The 12,972-nt window shown below is 37.0% G+C and overlaps 1 protein-coding gene across 2 annotated transcripts in view; it reads right to left on the bottom strand.

Moving 5' to 3' along the window:
* Ret (Ret oncogene) overlaps positions 1-12,972 on the bottom strand; it is a 291,614-nt gene that overhangs the window by 15,478 nt on the left and 263,164 nt on the right. For both annotated transcript variants that reach the window (XM_069844593.1, XM_069844594.1), the window contains 4 exons: positions 11,023-11,194; positions 8,557-8,686; positions 6,392-6,593; positions 5,401-5,570 (listed from right to left, as the gene is read on the bottom strand). In XM_069844593.1, the coding sequence (XP_069700694.1) occupies positions 5,401-5,570; positions 6,392-6,593; positions 8,557-8,686; positions 11,023-11,194 (674 nt within the window). The remainder of the gene's footprint in view (positions 1-5,400; positions 5,571-6,391; positions 6,594-8,556; positions 8,687-11,022; positions 11,195-12,972) is intronic.

The following is a 12,972-nucleotide window of genomic DNA, read 5'->3' as shown; positions in this document are numbered from 1 at the left end:
AGATGGTCTGCTCATGTGAAAAGGATGGATCATGACAGATGACCAGAAGAAGAGAAGAAAGTAAGATCTTCAGGGAATCGTAGGATGCCACATGTTTCATAGTGGACAATTACATTTCATTCTTCACACAGAGGACAAATACCCGCCAGATTTTTAAATGACTGCGTCTCCTCCAGTTCAAAGTGGAGCAATGGTAGCAGCATAGGAAGACAGAAAACGTCATTGGTCTGTTAAAACTTTTGGCGGGTAGTTTCTTTCTGTATAAAAAATGAAATATAGGAGAGATTACTAGGCCAAGTCTTTGAAGTTGTTTGTCCAAATAGTCATGACCAGATCACAGCAGACTTCCAGGATAGATCAGTTGTGATATTGGTTCCTCATTTCCGATGGAAGTAATCTACTTTGTGAAACAGCTGAACTCTAAGATAGGTGTTCAGAAATCTGTGTATGATTTTTTTTTTTTGTTAACTTTATTTATACACACTTCAACATATGAAGGGTACACGGGAATAACGATCAAGGTCCATTTTAGAAAGTTTCGAGAAAAACTAATTTTAAAGTTTAAGCACTTAATACTTTGTTATGTGTGTATTTAATAGAAATTGACGTAGTGGAATGTCAAGAACGATGATTTCTTATTACTAGCTAGACCACATGATAGTACTTCCTTTCCGCTATAAGATTGCATTATTAACTCAATTTCGATTTTTGATGGACCTTGATCGTTTTTCCCGTGTACCCTTCATATGTGGTCATATCAAGTGTTGAGGATCTGTGGGTATACCAATACACCGTTTTTACTATTGTTGAATTCCTGTTTCTATTGTCATGTGTTACAGATGGCTTGCGTTTATGTAACTGATTTTAGATTTTTTATTAATGTTTATGTTATTGGTGATTGAGACGGCGATGAATCATGGTATGCAAATTTCCAATCCAGTATTTGCATTTGTGACTGACGGAAACCCTGGAGAACCCCAGTCAGATCAGTTGGCCATGGAATTTGAACGCGAGACCTGAATGCAAATCTCAACTGTTACCATCTGAGCCAACTTGCTTGGTCTGTGTATGACTTAACAAGACTTCTAATTGAGACATAATTCATTGGCACTTAGATTTTCAAAACTTTTAGAACATATTTGTTGTTTTTGACGCTCCTTGTCTCTATCAGTTCTGCTGAGAGGTTGTTTTCAAAATTTATATCAATAAAAAAACCATGTAAGGAGCACAAAAATTAGGAGTAGATAAAGAGATCTAGTACTGCTCTCAATAAATGGGCCAAAGCTGAAAAAAATGAATGTATGGAAGTTGGTGTATGATTTTGCTGATAGAAAAGCAAGATGGAAAACATTCAATTAACTTGTGGGACTCTTCATGAAGACTGATGGAATGTGATTGGCGCGAGTAGGAGTGAGTCCATCTTACATTTTGAAGCTTATTGTATAAATTACTTATGTAACAAACTGTTCTGCATTTATGAATTTTTTGTGCTTGCATGCATTTTTAAAGTACTTTAACCCATGATTACTTGCGCTTTGTTGCATAACGTGATCACTTGTGTTGTTATTAGGTACCTAACATCTGATATATTTTTAATACATATATCATAAAAATCATAATCCCCCTCGTGGGTACTCACCTTGACGTGGTGAGGGGGCTTAAACTTGTTGTTTAAGCTAACAAGTAACAAAGAGGTACTCACACAAGCTGCATTAACATCACTGCAGTCCCACAATATTTTTCACTATCTAAAGCTTATGATACATGGAGTCCCTCAGTGTAAAATTCTCCAGAGGTAAAATAGTCCCTCAATCGGATCTCTGGGTAGGGACTGCACTGAGAGATACCAAGAATCGAACTAAAGTACTTATTTGGAACACCAAAAGTCACACTGTCCAGTCAACAGAGCCAAGTTTAATATTGAAAAGAACCGTACACTGAGACAAAGAGGCAAATATAATACCAAAAGAATTGAAGTATGGTGTCAGTCCAATGCAGAAGCAAAATCCATTCTCTGTAATAAAAAAATGAGGCTAAAAAGAATAAATTCCATGTCTCATTGGGTAGCACATTTAAAGACCGAGAATTAAAACGAAAAGGCAACATTAACGAAAAAGATACAGACACACTAAAAATTGTACAATGGAACTCTAGGTCTTTAAGAATTTATTAAAGCAAGAAGTTCAAGACAAAAGCCTTCTATAATATGCATACAAGAATATTTTCAGATTAATGATATTTTACAAATTTTACAAATTTGCTGACTACAAATTTTTTTATCTGTTTCGTGAATATAGAGGGGTGGAGGTGTTGTCACCATGATCCACAACTGCATTCATGTAATTGAATGTAAACAACAATTTAAAGGCCAAATTGAATACATCAGGACAAAATTATTACTTCAGAATAACATTTCATTTTCACTTGTCAGTGTATATATATCTCCAGGCCTAAACCTAGCAATGGATGATATAGAACAATTGATCCCATCTGATCACAAGTTTATCATAGTTGCTGACTTTAACAGTAAACATTACATATGGAATAATGGACCTTCAAATCAATATGGAAACATAATCTGCAAATGGTTACATCATTTTAATTAAAGACAACAAAACAGCAACATATCAGTGTGGAAGTACTCTAGATCTCTCTTTCTGCTCATCTAACATATATAACTTCAAAAACTGGAGTGTTGGGGAAGATCTGCCAAGTGATCGTCTTCCTGTTTGTATTACATTTTCATTCTCTACAAATAACTTGCCAGATAACATGCTGCTTAAAACAAAATGGAAAATAAAGTCCTCAGACTGGTTTAAGTTCCATAAAGAAACTACAAAATTTAACAAATTTAATGATAAAACAACATTGTCTCAAAAAACTATTGATTCCAGAACTTCAGAAATTACTGATATCATCATTGCAGCAAAACAGTCTATTCCCACTATCAGACAACAATCTTGCAGATATCTACGTTGTCGGCAACATTAAGTATATTCCTTATTATATAATTTCTTAATTTGTATTTTCCATTAACAATTTAAATCCACCAGTTTCCCGTAACACAATACATGTCAGAAAAGATTGGTTGCCATCTAGCGCCGAAGAATTGAACTGATATATACACAACCCTTCAGTGTTTCTGATTTACGCCACTTGAATGGCAAACTCGCCAAGGCTGGGTGTCAGCGCCATGGTGTGACTGTAACGCAGCAAACGTGTATTATTCTTCACTCCCCAAGTATGGCTTCTAAATTTACTAGTGATGTATTCTCCTACGATTGCGACTGTGTTATAGAGAGTTTTTTAAACCCTTCAGGCATGCGTACATTTAATGACAAAGAGTAATATTGTTCACAGTTTTATTCTACTCGCACTGTCCTTCATCACTGTATTCACTTGTTAGCATGAAACTGAGAATAAATGAAAGAAAAATAATGCAAGAGGGTTGGAAGAAGTAACGGTACAAGAGGTCAGTAACCTGCCCGGGTTCTTGACAATAAGCACAGAATAGTGACATGGTTAGAGAAGCTTCACCCCCAATGCCTGACAAAGAATAGCGAAAGTCTTCCAAATCATTGCATGTAGAGTCTCACAAAAAATTATGTCATGCTTCGTACAGTATTATCGCAAAATTAAAAATAGTTTGAAAGAATTTAGCAACAGTTACGCTTAAAATTATCCGTTTTAGTCAGGTTTTTTTTTTTTTTACCTAAATAGTGCCTAAAAATGATTCCGTTTTTGCGTTAGGCAGTTTTCCGTTTTGAAGTATTATTTTACATAGGAAATCATTCCGTTCCCAAATTTATTTTTCTTTTGTGCAGGTTTCCTTTTTATAGAGGGTACGTTTTAGCAAGGTTTTACTGTAGAAAACTTCTCTCTTAACCGAGTCATATACCTTTTTGAAATCTACTGTATGAATAACTGATGTACTGTACCTTTATAATCCTATTTTTTCTCCATTATCTGTCGAATACAAAAAATTTGATCAATAGCATAGTCGATCTATTATGCCTAAAACCACACTGATGATCCCCAATAATTTCATCTACGTACGGAGTTAATGTTCTCAAAGAATATTGGACAAAATTTTGTACGACGTCAACAAATTCCTTGTGATATTCCTTGAAAGTTACCACAGTTAGTCTTGTCCCCCTTCTTAAAAATGGGTACAATTATGGACTCCTTCCATTGTTCTGGTAAAACTTCCTTTTCCCAAATAGCAAATACAAGTTTATAAACTTCACTAGATAATGCGCTTCCACCCTCTTGTATCAATTCTGCTGGAATTTGATCGATACCTGGAGACTTGTATTTTTTCAAATTTTCTACCGCAATTTCGACTTCTGAAAGTGTGTGTTCGGGTATAAATGGCTCAGCAGTTTGTATTTCAATTTTGTCCCGATCATTTCTATTTGGCCTATGTACATTTAGTAGTTGCCGAAAATAGTTTTTCCGTCTGTTCAGGATTGAATGGGAGTATGCAAGCAAGTCACCATTAGACGAGACAAATGCCATTACGAAATATGAAGTCGAACTAAATAATAACTTACCATACCAGTAGCTATTGTTACGGATGGGTGCTGGGTCAATGCATTAAAATCTTTGTATTATTTTTTAATCAGTACACAATTCGCGAAAAAAAAAAAAAAAATTCTTTTCTTTAAAGCCCGAACCTGACAAGCATAAGTAAATTTCAACCCGAGTCCGGCCTGGCCCATGCAGAGCAGTCTGGAAAGAGAACGGAAAATTCTGAAGGATCAGATTATATCTAGTAGAGGGAATTGGCCATTCACCTACAGTAACTTCATATCAAACATACAAATGCTTTCTCGAGATTTATTAAATCGACAGTCTTTGACAAATTACAGCAATACTGGGAGTCATATCAGATGCAAATGTAATGAACAGGAAGACACATTTCTAGAAAATTAAACTTGAAGAATTACTATTACTTGCAATTATCAAATAAAACAATTTATAACAAATGGAACTCCTAAGTAGGATATTGTAAATATCTTGTATTTTTATTTGAAGTGTGCAAAATTAGCGTTTTAATGTTAAAAACACACTTGTATATAAGTATTGTATACGTACCTATATATTAATAACTGATGTAGGCCTAAACATGTTATAGTTTTACTTTTACTTTATGGGATTAGATATAAAAAGTAACACCTAATTTATATTCGTAAATAATAGAAAGAAAAAAAATAGACAGTATCAACATGAAATTAATAAATTACCGCCATATTCGAAAGTGAATAAAACTTAACAAACATTTATGGTGAGTTGGTCAGAACATACAGCTAAAAGAAAACTGAAACATGTGAATTAAAAAAAAAAAGAGAAAAGTGCACAGTGTGTGATTAACATTGCAAACATTACGACCGTACTCACTTATTATATCCCTGGGATTGGTGAAGTACGTCCTGTTGTGAACAATGCGTGGGTTCAGATCCAGGTACTCCACTCCGTCTTCCAACATCTGCTCGAAGTTTACAGTGAGCTCTTTGAAGGATGGTCGCTCACTTGGGTCTTCGTCCCAGCAGCTCCTCATCACCCTGTACCTGAAATATAAGACGTTTCATTGCATGTAAGTAAACATGTATGATTAAAAGCAGATTTCTGACGTGTTTATTCATCGAGAGAATACATACATCAAGTTACAGAATGCCTGTGGTAGTACAGTTAAAATGAAGCAATAAAGAAAGTAGGATGTTGCCCATAAACATTGACTAAAACTTGCTTGGTTTCTGCAGATTCCTTTGTAAAAATAAAATGGACTATGTTCACTGAGCTACAACACATTCTGCACATGTAACAAACTGCTCCCAGCAACAATCTCCCTCTGATCCACACCCTCCCACTTTGAGACATGGTGTCTCAACATTTCTTAATAAGTTTCAGTACATATTATTACAGTAATTAATAAGAAATTTAAGAATGGAGGAAAAAACAAACATTTTTTCAACCTCGCATCATCATCATCTCCTTATTTGATGTCTGGAATTCATGAAAAAAAATTTTCGACCATTTACGAGAAGGCCGTATTTTGTTGCTGTGTGATTTGACATGGAATGACTCAATAGCAGGCATCGAACATATTATAAAGTTAACACTGGAGATCTGGACCAAATGCATAAAACTAGGGAGAATACCTAACAGCTGGAGAAGGTCCCAGATCAGAGTTATACACTATCAGTACCTTCAGTGCACATCACAAGATACATGGTAATCATAAATAATTAGAAAAACAAAGAAGCAGAGAAAGGAAATAGAAACTGGACGAGGAACACGAAGAAAATAGTAGAGAAAGGACAATTGGCACAAGATGGATAAATAAAATGATCAACATGGTTTATACAGAATTTATGTGTTATTGTCTTACAGCTGGATGGAACAGTTTTCTGGCTTTTCCATTCGGTAACCGGCCTTCAGCAGATGGAAGAGGTTGTGAACTGCAACTCCAGGGTAGGGCGACGCCCCCAGTGTCACCAGCTCCCACATGAGCACACCGAAGCTCCACACATCTGACTTGCTGGTGTACATGTGGTCTGCCAGCGACTCCAGGGCCATCCACTTGACTGGCACTGCAACAAAGAAGGAAATAATTCAATTATTGTCATTTATGTCCCTCTCGTTTCCATTTTCAAGCATGGAAACAGTTTTTCACAGTGTTTATATTTATGTTCTTTGAAGAGGAATCAATGGCATTAAGGAGATGTTCGTCTAGTTCTGTTGTAAATAGTTTCCAATCCGCTTTCTTAAAATTTCAAGTGTTTTGTTATTGTAGGGTTCTTTTCTTCGGTTTTGGTGAAGATGGATAGAAGCAATGATGACTCTATGGCCAGATCCAGGGTCTTCAATTATCTTTTTCTTGGTTTCGTGATGGATATCTGAAGTTACCAGTAATAAGTCTGTATTTGTGCCAGAACCAGAATAATGTATGAAAGTAAGGGGAATCTTTCTTACAAGTTCTGCGGTTGTAGTATTTAGGAGGTCCATGATCATTTCTCCAGGTTGGTTTACATTATTGTAGCCTCAAAGTTACCAATTATGATAGTTTTAGGTTGTATATCAAACAAAGTTAGATCAAGGGGATTATTAGGTGGGTTGTAGGCACTGTAGATTTTGAAATGTTGTTGATTTTTCCATACTTCAATTCTTATTAGTTCTAATCTGTCTTGATTATCCATTTCTTTTATAATTTGGAAATTTGTAATTTCTTTGATATGCCTGCGAGAATTCCACTACTGATCTGTCTACCTTGGGGTAAGAGTTTCATATTAAAACTTTTAAAAACAAAATATTTTAATTGGTCGGCATTAAGGTTCGCTTCTTGAATAATGAAGATATCTACATTATTATCTGAAAGTATACTGGCTAGTTCAGTCTTCTTAGCTGATGTTATACCGCCAGCATTCCATTGTAAGATGTTTAGTTGATTATGTACCATTAAAGTAGTTCCCGCCCGGAGGGGGGACTATTTTACCTCCAGATAATTTTATCTTAATGGTACTCATTTCAATTGGAGTGATTAAATGGGCAAGTTGTAGCCGATTTAAGTGAACACCATATTTTAACGTTTTGGAGGCTACTTCATTCACACACAACCCCCAGAATGTCTGGAGGACCCACCTGCTGTTGGTCGATGGGTCTACTAGACCTAGTTGGGAGATCTTGTTGATCACCAGCTTTCCCTCCTTAAGCCACTGGAGGACGATTTTAGTGCCATAGCAGGTCAGCACTAGGAACAGAAAAGTAGAAAGAGGAGGAAGGAAAGGGAAATGAACCCCTAGGCCTCGAATGCTCTAATGCCGTCGGGGTCGAAGAAAGTAAGAGTTCAGTCAGAGGACTGGATAGGAACGGGTAAAGAGAGAATTAGGTATTGAATAGAGAAAAATTATACAAATTCGGTCATTAACTCATCAAGCTGACCAGTGCTAATTGATGAGTAGCCCCTCCCTTTAGTTCAGCTTGTAAAATTATGCTTACTAACAGCTGCACCACGGGAAGGTAGGGATGGGACATTGGGTATTTGTCCAGGTTGGTTCCTTAAAGCCTTCAGTGGGAAGGATTAATGGCTCTCCCCCCTGTATTCGACAAATACTCTTTTGCAGCAATATATATATTACTGGTCAAAAGTTTTCGATCACCCATCACAACTATGGATTTGTAGTTACAACAGGGATTTCGTTTTGAATATTCTATCATATCATAATGCTAGAGAGAGAAAATATTTATTTTGTTGGTCTATTTAGTTTTTCCGATGTGTTTGTACATTGAAATAAAGTATATAGTTGTTTTCATAGCTGATCGGAAACTTTTGACCGGTAATGTGTGTGTGTGTGTGTGTGTGTGTGTCTATATATATATATATATAAAGAATAACTGGTAATTTGCAATATAATTTTGCACTGAATAGTATTTCACTAATATTTTGAGCAAAGGGTGATAACTACTCGTGAACTGCACATTCAGAATTACAGAAAAGACATGTTGTTAAGTATTAGTGCCAAACTTTTTTTTAACATTACGATGCCTGATACTTGCCACGGCCTTTACTTCTCTTGAGATAGGCATCATCCTCGTACACGTCCCTTGTGAGGCCGAAGTCAGAGATTTTGCAGACCTTGCCTGCAGCCACCAGCACGTTCCTGGCAGCCAGGTCCCGGTGGACGAGCTGTGAAGAGCAGAGATTGAAAACTGTTAAGAATAACCAGAGGACCAACATATCTGATGCCATATGAGCATGATTTGGTATGTTGGGATTGTTGTTGTTTAGCCAACTGTTCGAAGACAGGTCTGAACCTCACAAGTGATACTAACAAGGCAACTAGGCCAGGAGATAATGGGGTAGGGTGGCCAGTTCCTTTCGCCCTCCAGTGCATACATCGCTACCTGAACCATGGGCTTGCCGAAAACACACAACTTAATTTGTAAGATTCATTCTCTTGGTTAAAATGTCACTGTCGAAAAACAGCTACATGCATTTCCTAATTATGTCAGGTGAAGAATACAATGCGTGCAGTTCTGCGTTGTGTAACTTTCTCCATTCTCCCGAACTTCATCCCTCTTAGCCACAAATATTTTCCTAAGAACCTTATTCTCCAACACCCTAAATCTCTGTTCCTCTCTCAAAGTGGGAGTCCAAGTTTCACAACCATACAGAGCAACCGGTAATATAACTGTTTTATAAATTCTAACTTTCAGATTTTTTGACAGCAGACTACATGACAAAAGCTTCAACAGGCATTTCCCATATTTATTCTGCGTCTAATTTCCTCCCAAGTGTCATTTATATTTGTTACTGTTGCCCCAAGATATTTGAATTTTTCCACCTCTTCGAAGGTTTGCAAAGCAGCAATGCAGGACCCAATCAATCATTCAAAATACCAGAACTCTGAAATGCCAATATTAAAAAATGTTTGAAAACAGAAGTACTGTAGTTTTGAATATTGTTTTTATATATAAGTGCAATGTATGAAAAATTAACAACCTTTAATGTTATAACTAATAAAAAAAATGTTTAAAATATAAGATTCCATTTAGATTCCAGTTTCAAAGTTTGTAAGAACAATCTTAAAACTTCAAACAAGAAACAGGATTTTTATACATCTTGATTACACAACTTTTAACGTTATATATTATGATGATCACCTTCACGTGTTAAATGTAAACTAAGTTTGTAAATACCTAGTTGACCACTTCTGAAGATGGCTACTACTGAGCTGAAACTAGTTTACATTTAACACGTTAAAGTGATCATCATAATATTGTGACTTTTATTTCACACAACAATGTTGCTTTTATTCACAACAATAATGACTTTCTATAACTGAATTTAAACACTCCCGTCAACAATGGCTATTCCACTCCACACAGCAACACAGTATTCGTTATTGCACTCCACAGACGACAATGACAATTCACTTGGATTATTGAGAACAACAATGTACTGCTAATCTCAACTAATGTTCACAAAGCACAATTTACAACACAAAACTGTCAGTTCTCAGTTCGTTTGCCTTGGCTAGTTCTTCTAGCTCATTCACTCAAGTTCACAGTATATCGAACCCAAGACTTGCAGAGACAGTCCATTGCACTCGAACTCACGACTTCCAACTGTGTTGCTTCCGCCTGGACGCTGCTCAAGTTCACTCGCGTGTCGAACCCTAGACTCCTGGGCGCTGCTGATTCACAAGCTGAACTCGCTATCCAATACTAACAACTACTGGCCCTCTTCGAAGGTTGCTCGCTTTCTATTAGTTAAACCACGCTTTCCAGAAACTACGATTTCGCGAACAATCTCGTTACAGCAACCGATTCGCGTGGCTTTTCGAAACTTCCAGCTTCCCCCTCTTGCTTCGCGCCGGCCAGTCTTCCTTTACGTCTGTTGCAGTCGGTTTTCTTCCCCTCTCGGCATGCAGACGTCCCCTCCAGACCTGCACGGCTGCAGCCTCCTTACCCTTTCGCCGCACCGCCTGTGTTCTCGCACGTCCTGCCTTATGTGGGATGCGTGATCGACTCCCGGCTGTCACAATATATTCCTAAGGATTTTTTTTTTTTTTTTTTAATTTTCAGTCCTATTTCCTAACAGATTTTGTGGTTTTTGAACCAGTAACCTAAACTGTCAGCTTTCTCAAATCTAGTTATGTTTCACATCAAATTGAAGCCTCTTAAAATCTCAGCACATGTTTTTTTTTTTAATTTTGTTTTAATATCTCAATTACTGTCTGAGAAAATCATATTTGTGCGTACTTACAAATGTAAAAATTTGTAGGCTCTTTACATTTTTGAACTCTGATAAAACAAAAACTACATAAGTGAAAAACAAACATTTGGATTTAAGACTCTCTCTTAGTGTATTAAACAAGTGCACAAAATCAAATAAAATAAATGATAAGGTAATTTGCATTGGATCACTTGACATAAATAAAAGAGCACATGAATCAGAAAGGCAGAGAGTCCTTAATTAACGAAACAAATACAATGGCAGGATTATGACGAGTAACTGACCTTGATGTCACTGAGATAAGCCATGCCTTTGGAGATTTGCCAAGCGAAGGACAATATGTCTCTGGGACTGGCAGGTGTGGCAGCACGAGCTGGTGTGGCAGTAGGTGTGGTGCTGAAGGAGCAGGGCATCTGTCCGTCCGACTCCAAGTGCCGGCTCTTGCGCAGGTAGTTCCTGAAACACACGACTGTACTGAATACTCATACCACTTCTGAGTAACAATTATGTACAGTCACCCAGTGAACTTGAACCCCGTGGTATGTGGTCATTAGTTGCTGGTGGTAGTGCTATGTACTGTGGGCTCGTGAGACAAGGGTTGAGGGACCTGGGGCCTATGCGAAAAGGTAAAAGGATTATATAGGCTGTAGGGGAGTTCGCTGGGGAATCTGTAGTGTGGGGGCCTTAGGACATGCTCACTATTCAATCCTGGGTTTATGTGCGAGTTCGTGTCTCTTCCATCAAGGGGAACTGATATACATATAGACAAACTGTCAAATTATTAAGAACTTCCATTAATGTCAAGAAATATAAGAAAGGGAGGCCTTCAAATTCTAATAGATTTATATCTTAATATTTGCATGTGGTTATATTTAGACAAATTAAATTTAAATTTTGAGAAATCATGATGTGTGTATTAGTTGTGTTAGACGAAAATAAAAGTTTGACAGTGTATCCATTTAAGTTTCCAAGCAGCTTTATTATACTTTAAGTCCATACCAAATGAAGAGTAATTACAACACGATGGAAACGCACAAAAGAACCTTATGGTGATGGTGCATGGCATTTATAATCAACATTTTCAGGGAAAGTAAATTCATTAGTTGGTGGCATCATGATAGTCATCATGAAGTGGGGTTGGGGATGTTCTTGATAAAAGCCCCAACATTTCTAATGTAAGAATTACCGGTATATCCAGACATTTGAGATGGGCAAGGCATGTAGCATGTATGGGTAAATCCAGAAATGCATATAGAGTGTTAGTTGGGAGGCTGGAGGGAAAAAGACCTTTGGGGAGGTCGAGACTTAGATGGGAGGATAAAATGGATTTGAGGAAGGTGGGATGTGATGAGAGAGACTGGATTAATTTTGCACAGGATAGGGACCGATGGAGGGCAGCAATGAACCTCTGGGTTCCTTAAAAGCCATTATTAAGTAAGTAAGAATTATATTCTTTAAGTGATTAGTCTTGCTTGCATTCCAAAACAGTAGGCTTGAATGTGTCTGCAGTTCCCTGAATTCTCTGACTTAAAACTTGTCTTACACTTTAGCTGTTGTTACTAAACATTTCTTCATTCTTGATTACACTCTTTTAACACTTACATCTCACTGAAGAACTGTTAAGTTATTTAAGTAAACAACTATTTCACTGTGTTAATGTTGGTATTTTACCTAAATTGACTAGTTTCGGTGTGGTGTGCATCATCTTCTGAATTCTAGTGAACATGGCTGTAATCATAATTTGTTTTGTCTGCTGTTGCGATGATGCAGTGAATCACCCTGTACGATGGGGTTAGTCTTCACTGTTCTGTATTGTATTTCCATTTAACTTCTCTAATTTATCTATTGACGATGTGTAGTCTGTCTCTGTGGCATCCTACTGCTTTCCTTCTAAAGGCAAACTGTTTATTGTATATTAACCTTTTCCAAATCAATTTGGTCAGAATCTTCAAATTCAGCAAGTTTTATGCCTGAGATAACATATTGAAGCACAGTAACAGAAAAAAAATGCCTTAGTCTTAAACCATTAAAGCTGTTACATTATTGTATGACTTGAGGCTTTCCCGGCGTTTGATGTAGAATAACTCTTCTCGGGTTCTCAGCCAGGTGAGTTGGAGATTAGCTTCCAAGCTTTCGACGGCTAGCTCTGCCATCTTCTTCAGGGACTGAAGCTAATCTCCAACTCACCTGGCTAAGAACCCGAGAAGAGTTATTCTGTTACATTATTATTCATT

This window comes from Periplaneta americana, chromosome 13 (assembly GCF_040183065.1).
Source record: "Periplaneta americana isolate PAMFEO1 chromosome 13, P.americana_PAMFEO1_priV1, whole genome shotgun sequence".
Lineage (NCBI taxonomy): Eukaryota > Metazoa > Arthropoda > Insecta > Blattodea > Blattidae > Periplaneta > Periplaneta americana.
This window is presented reverse-complemented; position numbering and strand designations above follow the sequence as displayed.